The sequence below is a fragment of the Amia ocellicauda genome, chromosome 10, assembly GCF_036373705.1.
Source record: "Amia ocellicauda isolate fAmiCal2 chromosome 10, fAmiCal2.hap1, whole genome shotgun sequence".
Taxonomy (NCBI): domain Eukaryota; kingdom Metazoa; phylum Chordata; class Actinopteri; order Amiiformes; family Amiidae; genus Amia; species Amia ocellicauda.
This window is the reverse complement of record NC_089859.1, coordinates 25,105,350-25,127,238: the sequence shown is the minus strand read 5'-3', so window position 1 is coordinate 25,127,238 and position 21,889 is coordinate 25,105,350. Positions and strand designations below refer to the sequence as shown.

At 36.4% G+C, this 21,889-nt stretch overlaps 1 protein-coding gene across 1 annotated transcript in view; it reads right to left on the bottom strand.

The window, feature by feature from the left end:
* Positions 1–1,069: 1,069 nt before the first annotated feature.
* kcnh8 (potassium voltage-gated channel, subfamily H (eag-related), member 8) overlaps positions 1,070–21,889 on the bottom strand; it is a 56,673-nt gene continuing 35,853 nt past the window's right edge. The window contains exons 7-16 of the mRNA XM_066714565.1: positions 18,492–18,696; positions 17,614–17,811; positions 16,303–16,502; positions 15,628–15,877; positions 14,221–14,435; positions 12,660–12,698; positions 9,886–10,211; positions 9,464–9,567; positions 8,911–8,990; positions 1,070–2,821 (exon numbers count right to left, since the gene is read on the bottom strand). Of these exons, the coding sequence (XP_066570662.1) occupies positions 2,147–2,821; positions 8,911–8,990; positions 9,464–9,567; positions 9,886–10,211; positions 12,660–12,698; positions 14,221–14,435; positions 15,628–15,877; positions 16,303–16,502; positions 17,614–17,811; positions 18,492–18,696 (2,292 nt within the window). The 3' untranslated portion in view covers positions 1,070–2,146. The remainder of the gene's footprint in view (positions 2,822–8,910; positions 8,991–9,463; positions 9,568–9,885; positions 10,212–12,659; positions 12,699–14,220; positions 14,436–15,627; positions 15,878–16,302; positions 16,503–17,613; positions 17,812–18,491; positions 18,697–21,889) is intronic.

Below are 21,889 nucleotides of genomic sequence, written 5' to 3'. Positions count from 1 at the left end.
CACCTCAGTTTTGACCGCCAATCCAATGGTACTAAAAGCACATACAGGTAAAAAACATGGCACTAGCTTTTCTGTGTCCTTATTAGTTAAGCTTTAGTTTTATTGTCGGCAGAATGGACTTCAAAGTATGTGTAAAATGTTTAAATATGTTTACTTGTGGAATCCAATTGGAAGTCATAACATATTTGAATTCAAAGAACCCTAAAAGCTGCTCTGTCCATATAGATAGTGAGATATAAAATCACACACACACACACACACACACACACACACACACACATATTGGACTGGAAAGAAGCTAATCATAAATCTGATTAAATGTGATATTCAGAAAGAAGAAGATTCAAAAGATTAATAAATAAATAATCACAAAACAGAAATAGAATATGCTGCAAATTAAAAACAAATCAATAGTCTAGAGCTGATAACATAAGCTACATTGCTCACTTTAGACTAATTATTTTAAATGTTTAAATGGTGGATATTTCTTAGCAATGTAGTGCTAATGACACCATGGATCAAGAGGTCATGTGACAAGGTTGTGGACAAGTATTAATAGGATATATATGGCTGATGGAAAATGATTATCACATCGTGCACATAATTCTGGTTTCTATTCCTGCACTCCATGTGTCATCTCATCTTTCATAATTTTTCCCCTTAAACTGATCTGATTAAGTTAATTTGAGGTTCTCGATGTAGATTTGTACGAGTTTGCCCACTTAGCTGGAATTTAATTGATTGTTTCTTCTCAAAGACACCATTTAAATAATAAATGTAAAGCAGCATTTGGGTGCATTACTGATGTCTATTATTAGGTGATAACAGATTTCAGGATGTCTGTTTGAAATGGTATTGATGGTTTAATGCATTATTCTGTTAAGTTTTTATTACATTTTTGAGACATTTGAGAAATTGCTATAATTTGTTGAGTGTAATTGACAGAAAGACAAGAAAGATATGATGTTGGACAAGATTATGATTTCTTTTATTGGATTAATACATATCTATAAATATTATATTGGACAAATTAAAAAAAGCACCACTTAATTTACAGCATGAAGAAGAATTGTTGCTTAAAAAAATAAATCAACAGGTGAATGTTTGAAATGCTGAGTTAGTTAGTTAGCAGTGTAGCTTACGGCTAAAAATTATAAATGTAAACGGGGAGCACCTCAAAATGAAATTCACCACATCATGATCAAATTATTATTTATTTATTTATTTTTACTAACATAAGGCTGAGTTCAGGAAACCTGTGAGATTTAAGAGGCAAATTATATTATTTTTACATACATTCGTTGCATTTTAAATATTAAAACGTTTTCATGAAATATTGCCCTACTTTCCCTTTTGATCATCGATGCATTCCTCCCAGCATGCAGCAGAGGGACTCAGTATTAATCTATAGCTTCTAACAGTCTCAGATCTACAGTACCTTGACAGTAGTATAGTTGTCATATAATATCAAGCGTTCACTAAAAAGAATCAAACTTTATAAATATTTTCACTTAAATACAGTATCATACCAAGGTTACAAAAATAGCCATTTCCCCTAAATAAATAAATGAAGAGTTTGATTTACATGAGGGCAACATGCAGGGCTTGATGCTCGTCTACTGGTTCTATATGGTTGATTGTCTAGGAGGTGGCATGCCGTGCTAATTGTCCCCTTGCCAAGTCAGAGACGACAAATACACCAGCAGGAGCCCTGATCACCTGCAGCAAAAAGAGCTCGAAAGGGTCTTTGGGGACAACCTCTAAAGAGCAGACAATAATAACTCCCACTAAAAATGGTGTTTATGTTTCTTTGTCTCAGACTTCCTGCTGTTCTGACCCAGGAGACCTTTGGGCAACTATGGAAACAATGTCAACCCCACCAATCCGTGCTGAGATGTCTATACAACTTAAAGCTACAGTCACACCCTTTTAACATGCTCGTACAAACCCCCCTCTTTCTGAATTATATTATATATATATTTATAATATATATTTTTGTATCCCTTTGATTGATTCACTTAGAGTGAAGTCTCTGGCAGTTTCAACCCTATGGTAGTTGCTGAAGGCTTTCGAATAAAGCAGTCATGCAGTAACAATGCCTTTAGCAGCAGACACCCATGGAACATGCTTCCAGAGCCATTTAGCGCTATAAATGGATGGCGGTGTCATCCGTGAGATCTCCTGGAGCCATCATGATTTCTGGAGGCAAACGTCTTGGGCTTTGCAAAGACACAGGAACCGTTCCCTCAGTGTTCCACGAAAGGGGCAAGTTTTCCAGACTGTGTGATCTTGTTGCGGCATAAGGAGAGCCAACATTGTCCTCTTGGCTGTGAAGCACCTTGGATGCCGCTTCTGGGGACGAACACACAGAAGGAGACAGGGTGGCGGAAATAGACTGAAGGGTAGTGAAGGTCGAGTCTGTCTGCGGAGAAGTGCACCTTATGAATTGCAAATGATCGGCTTGGGGCGTCACTTGGAAGTGGCAGGGTGGACACGGCGCTGCTGGGGAGACAAAGTGCTCCAGAATTGGACAAGTCCTCTGTAGACTGCTAGAGTTCTGCAAAGAGTCCATCTCCAAGACTCTGGGCCTTGTGTTGCCTTGTTGAAAATGCACTGAGGAGCAGGAGATCGTCCCTGGTTGAGAATGCACACATGACTGCTGTGTTGTCCATGTCATCTTAGAGTGCAAACTTTCCATTGAGGAGTTGTGACTATGGCAAAACACCGGAGGTTTGGGGGCAGACAGTAAACCTTCCACCAATAACATAAAATTCCTCATGCCTTTGCTTAACTCTGCTACTTCCTTGCTCAGTGTGCTAACCTGAGAGAGAAAGAAAACATGAAAATATATAAATATGAGATGTATAAAGTACATGAGGGCAGTCAAAAGTATTACCTGTCAGACAATTGTTTATAATATGGTTATAATAATAGTTTTATTTGCAATAACATCTGGAACTCATTAGTATAGTATGATGATGAAACTAATTATTTTATTAACTGTATTAAGAAAAAACAAACTTAATGAACTTGTTTACCATTCCATTTAAATGCTGAGCACCCTGTGTAAAACAAGCCGAGACTACAACTTATGAACGCAAATCAAGAAATAGTGTAGGGTCACACAGTATCTTTCTGGAAGTATAAAGGCACAATATGTACCAGAAATAAAAAGCCCAGCATGCCCTTATAATGACAGTAGAAAGAGACCTTCTGAAAGTAATGAGAGCATAATAAATGGATTACACCTTCATTATCAGAGCGAGGCCAGGACACTGTTGTGCACACTACTGGCGGGCAATCTTTTTATATACAAGTATATATTCTGCAAATGTAACTATGTTTGGCTTGTAGAACAAAATATATGCAGTGTAAAGTGTTTATTTTTTAAATTATTTTGTGATTTTCATTTGTTTATCCTCAGCAACTGCCTGTTTCATGTAGAAATGAAAGATGTGTTCTGATTGAAACAGGAATAAAGCAAACTTAACAAAATATATCAAAATAAAAATGTTTTATTTTATTTTATTTTCCATGGAGAAAATGAAAGCAGGGATAAGATGCATTATATTTTTCAATTAAAAGCCATAAACATATATACTGCTAGTTGTACAGCTGTGACCCTGCATTAGTCTAAATTATTCTATTATACTTGTGAAATGCCTACTTCTATATACCAATCCTTCAGTGTAGGAGCTCAGACCTTTCTGCACCATTTGGCTAATTTCTCATGTTAGAATATGAAGTGATTGATATGTGTTCCTAATGAATTTGGAGAATCATATGCAGGCATGTTGCCAGTGTGCCAGCTGGTCATGTCAGTCAGGACACAGAGCAATTGATTACTGGGACGGCACAGAATATTGGGGATTTCATGAACGGATGGGGAAAATGCCATTCCATGATTATAATAAACTGACATTCAAAACAAATACATGTGAATGTAGATTTAGATATTAAATTCTTAACTGGTGTATTTTAATTTCTGTTCCATAGGTTACAGACAATACAAACACCTGACAAAAACTGGGTCTTCCCTTATTCTATGGTGTGTATGGGATATTTTATCATCATGTTAAATACTGCAGAGGGTAGAGTGTCAGCAATTGTCTAGTTTTTCTTCTTCACAATGTCTAATTGATCAAAATTTGCTGTGGGAGTAGGTTGCGCGTGTGCTTGTTTAAATGTTAATATTACATTGGAACTACACATAAATTTGCATTAAGTTGAACTGACATTTCGGGCCCCAGAGTGCCTCATTCTGTTAAAGCCTCAGCCCAAGGTCCAGGATAAGAGAGTAAATGTGCATGAAGGCATGAGATAGCTAAGCTAGGCCATCTACAGGCCATGGCCTGGAGTCCCACTGAGGCACTGAACTAGACTGGGCACAGCTGGAGTCTCCTGCCAGCAGGGGGATCCTGGCCTCTGCTCACGAGAGACACCGGTGGCTGGCCAGGCGCCTGCAAGCAGCACGATACCTGGAGTCTGGCCTGTTCCCATCCCTGATTCCAGCTCAAGAAGAAGCTGTTTTCCTGGAACCCTGGTTGCAGGGAGAATTGTTTGTCATGACTAGATGGCCAGATAACTGGCTATTAAAAATGGGAGTTAAAGGGATAATAGAAAAAAGCAAAATTCTTGAATCAGTCCTAATCTGTTTTGGAGAAGTGTTTTGACACACAGCTGCATACAATCCTGTTTTATGTTAATTAAATTTAGGTAAAGCAAAACATACCTTTGTGTGCCCCTGAAGTCAATATTGTGCAGGAAGTCAAAGTAGCCTTAGCAACTTTGAGTCTACTCAACTCCAGCAGAGTTGCACAACTACTTGGCCAATTAGAGTATGTTATTACATGGCCTAGTTTGTGTGCAACCTGCAATCTGGTTTAAACACCTCTTGTAAGGGTATTGCTCAGAGCAATACACGTTGTGGTGAAGCCTGTTTACTTGCACCTAAAATAACACTAAATCCCTGTCTACTCAACAAACTGTTCGCAATCTTCCCACCACACAAGGTGCTCAGCTCTCAATAGCCTAGGGTGCTCAAACAGCAGGATAAGAAAGAAACCCCACTGTTTATCAAAGGAAATGAAAATATAAACCAGTACAATGTCAGTATGCATTACAATACACTTCAATAGTGCTTTTGCTTTATGAAATATTACAAATCACATGCAGTTTTGTAACAGAGAACATAACATGAGACCTAAATTGGCTTTCATGTTCAGGGTATGTCTTTATGAAGGCTTCAGTAGAGTCAAGCTGGCTTTAAAATATTTTCCATTTACCCCAGGGGCAAAACAGGGCAAAATCACACATAAAGCACTACAATCCATGTTTATCAAATTTAATTTTATAGTAATATACATTCAAATTAGACATAGTAAGAGTTTACAGCAGGGGCAGTTATCCTCGGTCCTGGTCCACCAACAATCCAGCAGGTTTTGTAGATCACCCTGAATGATAATTTCCCAAAGGCCTGTAACAACTGCATCATAACCAGCAAAGCAGGTAATGCGCTCAATTAAGTAATTTAGAGATAATTGTGAATTTAAACCCTAACACCCTGCAGCTCTCAAGCACCTGAGATTGCCACTCCATACTTAATTGAGCAAATTACTTTCTAAATTGACAACAACTTACAATTGTTCCCAGTCATTAGAAACTGACGATTATAGAAAACCTATTCTGGTGTCTGGGATCAGGCTTGGGTACCCCTGCTTGATGTGGAAATTAATGATAAAAATCAAATAGATTCATGGCAGGGAAACAGAAGATTTCCAAGCCCCAATTTCAAGGTGAAGTGAAAAATGCAAAGATGTGGAACACAGCATTAAACCAAGAAGAGAAGCACTAGGTAGGGAGGCATTCTTTGAAAGTGCATTATACTTTCATCAAAAACCGATACTGCCATTTCAAATCCATTGCTTCTTTTCCGTTATTTTAGTTTATTTTTAAATCTGCACCAAAATGTGCACCAATCCATCATTCAGACACTTAGGAAAACTCATTCACACATTTCCCTTCACATTTGCCATAGTCCTAACTGGACATTTTAATCTCAAAGTTTTATGTGGGAAGAAGGGGTGTTTTCTATCATAATTCACATTAAAAAAATCAATCAGTGCCTCCTTGTAGACTGAAGACCAGTCCTGTGTTTTTTATAAATAATGCTAGTGATCTGTTTTTATGAGTTGAGCGAAATCATACCTTTCCTCAGTTACAGATTCAGGACAGCCCTAAATAATTTACTGAGCTGACAGATACTGACAGAGAAAAGCATACTTGAAATTACTAGAATATATTATGAGCTGCCAAACAACCAAAACCTTCCATATTTTCCATTTCAGTCATTGTAAGGAAACACGCAATACAGATCTTCCTTCAAGTTTGGTATGGGAAAAACAATAACTATAGCTGCGTGAAAGACATAATTATCACATGTAAAAAGGGAAATGGAATTAACTGCACTAATGCTGTGAAGAAAAACGAGACATAAAAAATGCTCTCACACACCAAGCCATATCACTTTTAGGGTGTTATATTTAGGTGCTGGTCCAGTTAAATCAAATTTGGACTGTTAAAATGTCTGTCCTTCATATAGGCATTTGTTTGAATTATTATTATTTTATTTATATTGGTTTGTTCTTGTTGCTAAAAAATATTGTAACTTATTATTATTGTAACAATTGTAACATCTAAGTGCTAATCTACAGAAAATGTATCATTTAGCAACTATATTATTTATTATTAATAATTATTTTAATTATTTAAGGATCTGAACTGCGAATGGTAACTGGGATGATGACACATGCTAAACCTCTGTGCAATGACTACTGTTGTGAATGTTTCATATTTTGAGTTATCTCTTTTTTTATGTGCACCTGAAAGCCTTTTGTTTTCTGATCCCAGAGCTGTCAGGAGCTGAGCACTAAAAACAAAGACCAAGACCCGAGTTGCATTGTCTCTGTGGGCTTTGTCTTTGGCCCCCAGCAATAGCAGGGATTCACAATATGTACAGTGAAAGACGAAAAGAAAGAACAAAAGAAAGAAAAAAGTGAGAGAGTGTTCCTTCAGAGTATGCAAACTATATGGCAACAATGGGACAAAAAACCTAGCAAACAAACAAACAAAATATGCATATTAATCACTTACAAAGATTAAAGCCTTGACGAAATAAAAACAAAATAAACAATACAATTGATTAAGAAAAATATTTTGATAATAGTTTTAATTTGAAAAAAATATTTATTTTGCATTAGCACATATGCAAGGTCTAAAACTATACGGAAGTTATGGATAGTAGTTTAAGGAGTTGTTTTACTGATAAATCATTTCCAAACAGAGGGTGTTTTCCTCAATGAATCATAATGTCTATACTTTATTTCTAGCAAACTATGTTCAAAATATAGAACATCGATCTTCAATAATTCGAGTTTTAAAATCAATACGCCAGTTTCTATTATATAAACAGAACTTGTTAAATACTGCCAATTAGACCTGTGAAGTTTGACCTAAAGTCCCTCTGGACGTGATTATTGTGTCCTGGAAGGCTTTATATTCAATGCGGCACCTCAACATCAAATGGCTCGGCAGGCTGGAATAATCCTGGAGAGTTGAGCCACACTGACACAGAGTCCAGAGTTTTGTTGACAAGGTCATTGTGTGTTGCCAAATGAAGTGGACACCCACTGCTAACAGCCACAGCTTGTTAATCAGGAAACATTGCTTTTAACCACCTGGTCAACCAAACAGTCCGACTTACTCCAATTCGCCACGTTGCCGCAAACCCATTTACATGCAATTCACAAAGTACACAGATGACATCTGGGAGGTGACTCCAAGACTTTACAACCACCCTACATGTGAGGTACCATTCAGGAAAAGCAACACACACTCTCTGTAACTACACCACACTTGAATGTGGGCATATATATCTAATTTTAGGATTCTTTTTTTTTCAGTGCTGCAAACAAATGCATTTAACGTTCCCAAACCATTTCATTTACCACAGAGCAAATGCATGCAATGTCCTCCAAGCCTGGACGTCCCAGTATTGCTTCAAGGGTTACATAAATGCACTCTAATGATGATACTGTCATGTCTTGCTGAGAGGCAGCCTGTCTATTCAATGAGGTTCAGATGTGGTATGTATCCCACAGTTGCCTGGACCGCTTCATGGAACATTTTCTAAGAATTCAGTGAGTAACTTTGAAAAATGTCCTTTATTTTTATTTTTTTCTCTCAGATGCTTCAATAGAGGAACCATATGGCTCCATATGCACAGGGACAGCAGGCCAGCTCAGGTTGGCTTGTTTTTTAACTCCTGATACCTCCAAGAACATTACCAATGCCAACACAACCAGTGACAACAAGCACAAAATCATTGCTCCTTGGCCAGACAAACACTAGGTATGACGGTAATGAATACAACAGAAATACAAATACTAATGTACTAATTCTATGATTGTTTTCCACATGTGAAAAAACTAACAAACAAGCAAATGCACTATTTCTAACTAACAACGAAAATAATAAGCATAACATTTAATTATTACATTACAAAAACACTTTCCCCAGAGCATGTATTTTGGATTCCTTGCTTAACACTCTTTAGATATAACGCGTAAAACTGTAATTCAATAAATATTTGAAAACTACAAACAATAACCAAATCAAATGTATATTGAAATTGAAAATAATTCAAAGTTAATAACTATGACACCAGTTTATTAAACCAAAACAAATGCAATTGTTGAAAATGGAGTAAACAACATTTTCTATTAAAAACAGAATACTTAAATGTGTAATACAGAATATTGATTTTACACTTGATAATTCAGTGTAATATAGACTGTCTTTAATGCAATGTTTTGTTTTTTCTTGTAGATTCTCCATACGAATGGGGCTTACCTCCTGATTTAACCTGTTTATTTGTAGTTTTGTTTCTTCAGTCTTTGCTGCTAGCTCTCCTGAGCTAACCTGGAGCAAATCTGCAAAGTACATTGAACACACATATAAACATACATATAAAAAGTCTGTATGAAATACATTTCTCAAATATGACAGTATACTATACTATACAATAAAATATACAAAATACTCTCCAGAAACATCAATTAAATCCATACGTTTTCTGATGCTTAACAAAAAACTATAAAATATATATTAAGTAACATTTAACCTTTTTTAGGAGATGATCATTCTACATTTTAATCAATAATTTAAAATATACATTTCATTATATTAATAGTCTTTCACTATAATAAAGCTTTCATTAATCATAGCTTATCTGAGCTGGGTGCTATTTTGACTTGGGGTCATATCTTATCCATTTTTTCTGTGGATTGATTTGTAGACTACATTTTTTGTATTATTGATTTATTATAAGAAACACTCTGGATCCTTCCTGCTCCAATGGAGAGAACAATGAAGGGTCAAATAAACAAATCGGATTTTCAGCTACCTCTGTCCAAGGGCTGTGCTCTTGACTCCTTCAGCTGGTTCGGGTGAAACTCAAATGTTGAATTGCTTTCGTTGCCAGCATCATCTTCAGTGCCATCAACTATCCTGTATTAAAAAGGAAAGAGCTATTTTGTGGTGGAGATGAAAGAGACTTCTGAGAACCAGGGTAACAGTCAGCTGACATGATCTCTTGCTTTTTTGAAAGATAATTTCCTTACAGAGAGTAGGGACTAGTCCCATTTGCACTAGAGTTCTGTGCTGTGCAGGATTGTGAAACACTGAAGGTGTTTTTTTGGTAAAACATAAGATTTGTTTAAAGACTTCTTATATTCTTTATATTTGGAATCAATCACATATTTTTTCTTCCACAATTCAACCTCACTGCTCCAGAAAGTGAAAAACAATCCTGTGTTATGGCTATACCTTGGACTGAGGTCAGGAGGGCCGATGCTATTCACAGTGGAGACGTGGATTTTGAGGTTCTTCTCCAGTCCTCTCGTGTTCCTATAAGACTCTGCTTCATATCTGGACTTGGCATCCAGGTTTGAGGAACAGAGCCTCGGTGTGGACTTGTATGGGGATCTCGCTGAAGAGAATGCTTTCAGATGGTTCTCTGACTTGTATGAAACTCGGTTTTTGACAGAAGCTGGAGACAGTGGTGTGGTTTCATCTTCCTCATCATTGTCTTCCTGGTCTTCTGCAATCGATAGGTGTCTCTGGTTGATCCGTCCATTGCCCTTACCTTCTGACTAAAATAATAATTTGTACAAAAAATATTCATATTTATATTCTGTTGACGTTAATAATAATAACAATAATATTATACATATATATATATATATATATATATATATATATATATATATATATATATATAATGAATTTGTCCAGAATATTTACGTTACTGATTTCCACTGAATTGTAATTTATTAAGAATAGTTTCCTTTAGCATGTACGTATGTATACTACTACTACTACTACTACTACTACTACTACTACTACTACTACTACTACTACTACTACTAATAATAATAATAATAATAATAATAATAATAAAAACTTTTAGAAAAGTAATTCTGAGCAGCTTAGCACTAAAAGAATCCTGACCTAATTATTCCAGTTTAATTCTCAGTTTCCACTTCTTGAATTCTCATTCTGAGGTAGTTGCTTTACATCTAGTATTAGCTGAAACTGAGCTTTTTTAAAAGGATCAAATTCTGTAGTTTCAAACCCCAGATTTTCACACTGAAAAAGCAAGTGCCGGGTATTCCTATTTCAGATAAACAGATTTTGCCAATTTAGGCCTCATTAATATTCATGTTTTGTGTTTGTTTGTTTTTGTTCATTAAGTCAAACGCCCACAACTGTGTCTACTTTGTGCTTCTCACCCTTCTGCTGTTGTCTAGCATTTCGCATAAACTGTGTTCCCTTAATATTCACAAGTTGAAATTAATTATTTTATTGTGAATTAGTGGTATTTTCTCATATCCCACTGTACACTGCTTTCTCCAATAACACTTAATCCAAGCTAACTGAAATAATAACTTCCTTTAAGAGCTCTTGACCTTTACATTCTCCATGCAAAAAACAAACAAAAAAACACGATATGCATATTTTTCTTGCCATTGATTGGCCTTATAATAGCTTGGATTCATTCAAAATCACACAGAATGCGACTTAAGCTCTTCAAATACTTCACATACAGGGAGGGCTGCAGTGGTAAGTGATAGACACTGCCAAACATTTCAAGCGTGCTAAAAGATAGTGCTGATACTATATGGGAATTCAATTCAAATCTCAACAGTAAGCACCCTGCAGGCCTTATTTATGTATAAAATGCAATACAATATGATTGGCAAATTCATATTTTCCCTAAGTCAGACAATACCTAGCCCTAGGCCATAAACTTCAAAGCTGAATGGATACAGTGTCCAGCTTTCTGTTTTGGTTATATTCACAGTTAATGCACCTTCCATTAATGCTGAAATCGACTAGGTATTACATCAGTTACAGGATGTCAAGCAAGTTCAATGGGCATTTCTGTTGCAAGTATATTATTGGTAGATTTTAGCTCAGGTTTCAGACATAGTTTACTTGGATTTAGACAAACAGCAGATTTGATAAAGTTGTAAAAAAAATGCCATACTACAGCAGTATTTTAGGATTAATTTGTTATATTTATATTCTACCAACAAAGTCAAATATAATTGCGTGAATTATTCAGGCATCATACTAAAGGTGTACTATATGTTTATATTATTTTTCTACAATTTGTTTATACCGGAAATTAAATATCACAATACACAACAGTGCCACACATTCAATTATGACAGTGAATTATATTTTAGATGTGTTTCCGAAATTTGATTTCAATACAGTAAATTAAGAATTGTTCGTCAGTGAGATGATTAATGACACAGTAAAATATTTTACTTCATATGTTATTTAATCATTTTTATCTTGACATGTTCTTCATTTTCTCCATTGAATAATTGATGATATACCTTAGTAGTGCATAATTCAATGTAATGCGTAGTTTCAAATATAGTGTCTTAATTTTTTTCTCTTTCCGTTTAATATCTTCAGCCTTTTGGCCTTCACACAGTCAAATGTACCCACTCTTTAATTACCATAGCTGTGAGCTGATGATAGGACAGCCATTGAGTGTGTCGCAAATGAGGAAACAAGCAGCTGCAGCCACCTCCATTGTATATGTTAGATGTCTAAGCTATTGTCTCTACTGACACCTTTAATAAGTCTGGGTACAGTCCAGTGTGCTAGGAATTAGGGGTGCCATCATTTTGTTGCTGTATCTTGAGCTTCAGAGTGTCTACTGTTATGGGTATTAAATGCTAAAGAAAGAAAATCAGTGTGAATATCTCTGATGGAAGCTTATTCCCGCAAATACAAACAAGTCATGCCTTGTCATACACAATCATTTGATTTAATCATTACCCCAAAATGTTTAAAAATGGTTGAAAGAATGTCGAAAAGTGCAAGAACTTTCCAAAGCCATCCAAACGACGATGGAACTTTTACGAGACTAAAATAATTTGATTGGTTGGCTGTTTTGTTCTGCTTCAACAAAACACTATAGCCAGATTAAAGCCAACCAGTTTGTTTTAAATTATTAATTAATTGTATAGTTTTATCTCAACTGCTCATCTCTCTCTGTACATATATATATATATACATACCTGAGGTAGTGATGTTTTGTTTGACAGTCTTGTTATCCCCTGTAAAATAAAACAACTGCATAAATGACAAACTACAGTTAGAGTTTTGTATAATTTCTAATTATGATGTATGTGTATAATGTTCATCAAACAATTCTGTCTTGTTCCAATCCCTTGCAGGTCTATATGCTAAAAGAAAGGATTCTGTGATTGTAAATGATATGTGAACAGTGTAGGGGCTGGAGCAGTATAGACAGATCAGGTAGATCTGTGGACTCTGATTGCATACATCGTCAGCAACTCTGGCTCAGTCCTTTCTGCTGGGATCACCTTAGGATGAATGAAAAAGTAGCTCATCTCTAATGCACATCCAATCTGTCTCGTCTCTAAGAAACTGCCAACTGTCACAGCCCCTATGACATTGACCTCTTGTCCGTTAGGAATAGAGTTAATCTCTTGAATACATTTCACCAAGTCGCTGTGAGCAACCAGCAGTAACTGCACACCTAGATCAGGTTCATATCCTCATTAAAAAGCAGGTGTAAGTAATTCAGTTAGAGAATGTTATATTATGTTACGTTGTAGAGCACAATAAGCCTCTTCTCTGGCGGATGAGTATCTCTTTTAAACACAGAACATCCCTGCGGATTGACTTGGCTCCTGTTCACACAAGTGTAGTAATGAGAGCACTAAGCCCATCTCCTAGATTAGCTGGTGGTAGTTCAGCATCTTTCAAGGTTTCTTTTATCATCCAATTATTCAAATGATTCAAGTGAGGACAGTCAGCACTCTCACAGGGGGGGTGTTTAATAACGGCAAGTTTCAGCTGTGACCCTTGGTGTTGTTGTGAAATTCATACAAATTCAGATTGTATATATCCCTGGATTTATGTCTCCACTTATTATATTTTCATTTATTTTCACTTTACGTACATGTAAAACGACTTAGTGTAATACATACAGCTGTAAAACAAAACAAAAAAGAAAAAAGCTGAAATGTCCTGGGGGTCTTAATACACACACACACACACACACGCACACACATTTACACACTCACAAATACACATTAATATAAATGCATTAGTATAATATAAAAGGAAACATTGTATCTCTTCCTTGATTAAATCATTCTTAGAATATTGCAGTCATCTGTTGAAAAAAGCTGCCTGTCGAAAAATGTATACTAAGTTTGTATAGATTCCCAGAAAGCTACCCTCACCTTAATTTAATGGTTAAGAAACAGTAATAGAAAAGCTGCCACGATACATTCAGAGCTGACTGATGGATTTTCAGGTCACATTCTGGACCATACTCTTGAGTCACTGCAAAAGCAATTTATTATATCCTAATGATGCCTTTTTCTCTCTTAATTCCCCTAAATCCCGGGTACTTTGGGGCTAGCCTCAATTACTAGAGCTCTGAGTAGCTAACCCCCTGCTAGAGTATCTGTTGGTCACTTTTAAATAATTTACTCAATTTCCTATTAGGTTATTCATTGAGAAGAGTGGACTGTGTCACAGAACTTTATTTCTTCCAAAGCAGGAAAATACAGAAACAGAGCATAGAAAGACAACAGAACTTACGTCACCCTCATGTCCTTCTCGTAAGTTGTAAGTTAGGTCCTGCTGAATATCTTCCACAAACTTATGGGAATATTCAGGATACAGGTCCAGAACCTCATACAGTCCTTTGAGGTTTATACACTGCAGGTCACAGTACGTCAGCGCTTTCACATCTGCATTTGTTTTTATCACTCTGTCATTCAGGGAAAGGTTGGCTCCGATGAGGTCTCCTTTTCCTTGAACATATGTAAATAAACAAACTCAGCTGTTATTATTTTGATGTTTGTAATATAAACCGTTTTATTTTGGTAAAAACTAAAATTAGCTAATTAGGGGAAAAGCTGTAAATTATGTATTTTCAGACTTTTAACAGTCATTTACAACTATAATGATACTGTAATTTATCAATCATTTTTATTTTTAATTTAAATGCAATGTTACATATACAAGCAAATGTGTTGAGTTCCCAGTTATTTGAATGTTGAGGTAAAATTTTAAAGCCCTATTTTAAATGGGAAGGCATTAAACTTAAGCACCAATTCTGAGAATTCAAGTGTGTGTGAAGACTGACCAAAAGTCCTAGGACACTCAAGTGTTGTGAACACAATTACTGTTAAAATGATGCCACAGAGCTCTTAGCAGTAGTGCACCTTCAGAAAGATGTGATGTCAAGTTGCACTCTACACAGGAGAGTAAGGAAAAGTGAACCCTGTCCCTAAAAATCAACCGGAAGAAGATTCAATGCTGGTGCTTTTTGTGCTATTATCTGTAGCTGTGAGATGCCCTGATAATTATGGGTTATTTAGGAAGCTTCAAAGTGAATATTATGTTCAGCACCCATGTATTTCTGTGCCATAATTACAGAAAACAAGACTCTATGGGTGCCACTCACTTCAGACACTGTATTGAGTAAAGCACCTTGAAAACATCATAAGGACTTTGCTACCAATCAGACTGCAACAAATGTTGGGGTTTCTGTGCATATATTTCCAGCATATACATTTTAAAAATGTCTCAATCTGCCATGGCAGATATTATTTAAGGTTGCTCCTCTTATTGCAGTTTTTGACAGGAAGCTTCTATGTGTAAGATAAGTGCCGCGTGTTCAAGGTTGTTGAACTGTTTGGATTTTCTTCAGCTACCGCTTGTAAATATTTTCCTTGGAGGTTTTCTGAATATATATTTATTGAGAATCATTCAATATAACATAGTATATACGTATCTGCCCTTAGTGTTCAATCTTTCTATCTTGCTTATTTAATTTTTTTCACACGTCACTAAATAATATTAACCCAAAGATGAAAACGAATTCCCACAATATGATTTCCATCTCTCTCTCTCATTAAAGCGGGAATCATAAGCATTCTTTTCAAGGAGGACAATTCAGGGGCGTAGTTAATTTCTGCAACAAATTAGGGGATCACCTACCAAGAATCGCTAGTACCATGCCATCTTTGAGGACCTCCATGGAGCCGGAGCAGACAAAAAAAATGGCCTGCAGGGCATCTCCCTGCCGCAGGAGATACTCCCCAGGAGCGCAGAAAGAGGTCTTGATGTGCAGCGACAGAGACCTGAGACAGCCTCGGCTGGCGGATTCAAACAGAGACAGCTGTAGAATCTCCTTATTCAAGTGCATAGTGATGTCTGAGCGCAGTTCATCTGGAAAATCCTTTAAAAGCTGCAGAGGCACGCAACAAGGAGGAGAAGAAGCAGCAGAGACTGTAATTATCTACAGAAGATAAGAGGATTGGTGTCCACTACTGGATCTCCCTTCTTGTGAGAATTCTATAATAACAAGGATTTGAGCTTTAAATAATGTATTGATTGTTTAAAGTATTGATTTTTTTAAAGTCTAGTACTACTTTTCAGCTTTTAAAGTACTGAAGCAATACCTGTTCTGTGGACACCAGACAGAGTTGCCTTTACAATGACACACTGAAGGTGTTTGGATTATTTTACGGAATGGTGCAAGCCCCTAAACTGTACTGTATTGAAAATCTTAGACACAATTTCTATTTGCATAAAAAGCCTGCGCAGATGTAATTTAAAAGTACTTGGAAAAGGTTCAAATAGGAAATGACTGAAGCTGTGATTAGAAAGTACCTCATTTGCATCGATCCCATTGTTGACGGACCAGGTTGTCTGGAAATATTCCAGCATTCTCTGCTTTAGCTGCTGTGGTAGGTGATGGACCCGGATGAAATCCTTCAGGTCTTTTGTTCTGGTGTGATACAGTGACCACCTCGAGTACATGCGCTGTATTATTGCTGTCACATTGCCAAACACTAATGCGTGCATCAGTGCTGGAAGCCAACATAGGAAGAATGGGTACAAATAGTGAAAAAGCAAGTAGAGATTATACATTGTGGTTATATATGGTCTATATCAATGGGTGTTTGTTTGTCTAGTTGAACATTGCAAACCAGGGGACAGGGTTTCAATTACAAATACATTATTTCTTATGTGGTTAAGATCTGAACCAAAATTATGTATTCATAATGACATTAAATACCTACATAGTTTAAAACTTGTCTGCATCAGAATTCTAAATGCAGCATTTTAAAAAAAGAATTACAATGAAATCACTTTTTCTTTCAGGTGAATTTCATCAGGGTTTTTTTCTCATTAAATTTCTCATGAGGTTTTGAATTGTGAGAAAGCTAAATTAAAAAAGAGTATAACAATATATTTTATAAATTTTGTAGACAGATTAATAAACTCTTGTGAGGCAAGAAAAAGCGCAATACTGTTGGATTTATAATAATAGCAAAAAGACCTTCTCATTCCCTCTAGAATATTCAATTGCTAAATCTACAGTTTTTGCGTGAAAGTTATATCTCAATGACAATTTTCTATCGGAGCATCAAAAAAGCAGATTAGTAGGATTGTGAAGGGTCTGACTTCTGCCTGCTTTACATTTACTGCTCTATTCTGGAATGTTTTTGTGTGATTTGTAGGGTAGTTAGCCTGCTATGTACTTCTGGATTATTTAATACATTCATTAATCTAATATTGTGACAAAGGTGTGGCCTTGAATAGTTAAAGCCACACCACAATTAGTTTTTCTTTAAGGATACATTTTGATTTATTTATGTATTTATCCTAGACTCTCTACAGTTTTATTCAGAGGAGCTCAGATTATCAGAATCAACTGAAATGTGTATGTCTTTCTGAAAGGCAGCATATCTAAATTTGCTTTTACATATCATACTTTGAATGATTATACAGTTCTGGGGATTAGAGTTTATCATATATATATTTAGCTGCCAGACCTTCATTTGACCTCTGACTGCCAAAAATAAAAATGCAGGTATTTCTGTGGTTGGGATTTGGGTGGGCACAAAAGATTGTATGCATCCTTTTTCCATTAAATATTGCAAATGCTTTGGTTTTGAAATATAATGTCTGACATACCTCCTATCAGCATAGTACATATTGAAAAAATCTTCTCTGCGTCCGTATTAGCAGAGACGTTCCCAAATCCCACACTGGTGAGACTGCTTAAGGTGAAGTAAAGGGAAGCGATATAGACACTTCGGATGGAGGGACCGGCTGCGCTGCTGCTCCCGTTGTATGGTGATTCCAGACGCTTGCCCAGTTCATGAAGCCAACCTGGAGCAAAACAAGTCAAATGGGTTATGTTTAACAGGATGCATTGAGGTAACACTCCAGATTAGGGCAATGAAATAGACCTTATACATTTCAAATCTCAAAGTCTCAATAACCTTATAGAAGCTAGCCTTGGTGAATGATTAAGTGTATATTAACACAAGGTGTCATTTACAAACTCTGTGTAAGTTAATAATTGAGTGTTAATAGCTGTGTTATTATACATTTGCAACAGACATACAGAAAAAAAAACATAACTTTAAACAACAAATTCCAGTTATGCTATGTTTTATAATATCCCACATGACTGAGTATATGGGCTCTTAATACTATTCTCATAAAAATGTGTAAGAGTTTGTTTTTGAACACATTCTGTTATAACAAACTGGCTGAGAGCTTCCTGAGTGAACATTCATGTGGGTAGCCAATTATCGTGGTGCCTTTATTTAGTTAAAATAGAGATGTTTGAATTTTTCTTTCAAGAAGTTCACTTTGCTACAATGGGTTTGATCACTGAGGACCAGCCCATGTCTGGGAAGCACCACTTGTGTTGGGCCTTTTAGTGAAGCGGTAAGATCACTGCATCGTGGTGCAGGAGACCGGGGTTCAATTCCCCATTGTGCTGTGACCCGAAAACCACCAACGTATTACAATATCAATCTCCCAAGAGCAAATGGGCTCACCGATGTCCCAAGTGTAGGAGTTGGATTCCATCTCCTTTTTGCCGATGACATACCAAATACATGCCATCCAGTGAGCCAGCAGGGCGAACATGGACATCAGAAGGGTGAGGACCACTGTACTGTGTTGTGAATAGCGATCCATTTTCTGCAAAAGACGTAAAAGTCGCAAGAGCCTGACTGTCTTCAGCAGATGGACAAGCGAAACCTACAGCAACAAAATAAAGCTGTTATCCAAGGAGCATCACAGAGGCCATTCTCCATTCTGGAAAACCAGAAATCAGAAGGGTGTGCTTTCCCAATCAGTATTGTAAAGAATTCATTTCATTAACAGTTCAATGTGCAGTTAATTCACTGGAAGAGATTAAAGGTTCTCAAGTGGAAAATATGGCATGGCACTCAAAAGGCAGGTGTTTTGTGATAGCCTTGGCTTAATGTCTTTTCATTAAAAAGTTCAGGCCTAATATTTCTTCCTATTTTTAGAAATGCCCCTGAAAACTTGAAATATAATTCAGATGGTTCATTAAAATTCAGAGAAAATGGTGACTGAGTGTAATTAAGAACTAGGACATCTAATTTTTCACATTGATGGCTTTGGCAATTTTAACTGCAACAGGGAGTTTCATGTGTTAGATGGAGAGTTTCTTTTCCCAGTCCTGAGTGAATGATTGTAAGAATCAATCAATAAATTAATAAATATGAACATATAAATAATACATACATATAATTCCACTCAAAGGGTGCTAAACGATACTACACTACTAGTAAAATCTTGTACATGTATAATTACATGAAATGTTAACTACTCTTGACATTACTGCCAAGGAGTTCATAAATGTAATTACATAGCTATGCATGAAGGTTACTTTCCCAGTATACCCCAAACTTTTTGCCATTTAAAATATTATTACTAAAGTAACTGATGCTAATTATTTACAGATATTTTTTTGACTGACTTGAAATGAAAATCCAACTGCAGATTTATATTTTTCTGGTTTAACACATGGGGCCCTCACTGAGAGGACCACAGGTGTGAAGAGCAGGCCAAGTGCACTGAACAATACATTTACAAAAGAATAATGAAACATACACACTGGTAGCTGTAAAGGGGCAGATTTAATTTTATGGCTAATGCAGACAAGCTAAGACTCCTATAAATGGTCCGGTTGAGAAACTGAAATTGAAAGAGACAAGCATAAATTGCCTTTGGAGATGAAAATTAGTTTGATGTACACGTTAATAAATTCAGATTAAACCAAAGCACTTTTCCCAGATTGCCTGTTCCTCAGAACTTTAATAATCTAATAACACATAATATACCAGAATAAGTGACATTTTGGTTAATAGTTAAGACTACACAGTTTCAAATCTTCAGTTGTCTCCCTGGTAAAAAAGACAGTGATTTCTTTGTAACCCAAGTAACCCCTGGCACTGCAAGAAAATGACAGTGTACTACAAGTGAAAAGTATCTTATTTTGAGACTATTAATAAAATGTCACATATCCCCAAATTCCCAAGGTAGAATACCACACATGTACTGAAAGCCTGAGAGAATTGTAACTGTAATTGCCAATGACTTCATAAATGTCCTCCAGAAAGATCTAGGGCAGATTTCACAGCAGCTAGGACCCACACAACATTGCTATAACTGAGCAAGACTTAAGACCTAATATTTTGTATTGCCTAATTATTTTGATAGCAAAGATAAGAGACACAATTTATTTGTTTACATGGTTATGAGTTTATGATATCACTCCTGGTAGGTTAACATTAAATATTGTCATATTTGCTGGGAAATTGTTATGTAATCTCTTATCTGTTGCAATAATCCAGGGGAGTAACACTTTTCCATTTCTTACAAGTTTTATCCTAAATTGTTTGGTCTGTTCACCGTTGAGTGACACAAGAGAAGTCAGGGAAGTATTAAAACTATCTGGCGCCTCAGGTACTGTACAGACTGTATGCTCATTCTCAATAGATTGATTTAATGATTATTGAACTGTTTTCAACAAAACATGTGTTCCTGCATTAGCTCTGTGTCCAGGGTCTCTCTAATTCCTGCAGCAATCAACAGTCTCCTGCTTCCTTGGCTATCTCTAAAACCCATCAACATGATACAGAATAGCTGTCAACTGCAGCATCAACTATTGCTATAAAACCTTCAACAGCTGCAGGGCGTTCTTGTCAGGTGACCGAACAGAACTACCCATATCATTATTTTCACACATGTGGTCAGTTTTTACTGTAATGGGTTTTGTGATGCATAAACACAGCTTTTCTACCCTCCAAAACATCTGGAGCTTTACTGAAGGTTGTCTGGAGATTAAAGAGATCCTGCATTTGGAATAAAAAGTTTTCCTAATTTAGTTGATATGAAAAGAATTGAAGGAAAGCTAAAATCCATAATAAAATTTCAAAGCTTATCAAAAACCATTCTTCATGTTGGTCTAGAATTTGATTCACACATCACAAAGTGATGCTATACTGATGTTTTACAGCTACTTTCAACATTTAATTTATTGTGACAGAAATCCTTTGTGTGGATTAGTTGTAATGCAGACTAACTTTTTACTAGTTTACTAACAAGAGGAGGCCATTCAACCCATCATGCTCATTTGGTGTCCATTAATAACTAAGTGATGCAAGGATCCTATCCAGTCTATTTTGAAATGTTCCCAAGTTTTTAGCTTCAACCACATCACCATCGAGTTTGTTCCAGATTGTGACAACTCTCTGTGTAAAGAAGTGTCTCCTGTTTTCCATCTTGAATGCCTTGAAGCCCAATTTCCATTTGTGTCCCGGGTGCGTGTGTCCCTGCTGATCTGGAAAAGCTCCTCTGGTTTGATGTGGTCGATGCCTTTCATGATTTTGAAGACTTGAATCAAGTCCCCACGTAGTCTCCTCTGTTCCAGGTTGAAAAGGTTCAGTTCCTCAGTCTCTCAGTAGGACATTCCCTTCAGACCTGGAATAAGTCTGGTTGCTCTCCTCCGACCTGCCTCTAGAGCAGCGATATCCTTCTTGAACTGTGGAGCCCAGAACTGTCCACAGTATCCAGATGAGCTCTAACTAGTGCATTGTACAGTCTGAACATCACTGCCCTTGTTTTAAATTCTACACTTTTGACAATATACCCTGACATTCTGTTGCCTTTTTTATTTCTTCCCCACATTGTTTGGATGGAGAAAGTGAGGAGTCCACATAGACTCCTAGGTCTTTCTCATGCATTACTTCATCTAGTTCTATTTCTCCCATAGTGTAATTATAGTGGACATTTTTAATTAATCAAGTTCATCAAATTCATCCTTTCACAATTTACACTTAATAGACCAGCCCTGTTCCTCATTACCCCCTTCCTTTAGTTAATTTGCCGCAGAGAAATAATAAATTTTGTCTTTCCACAA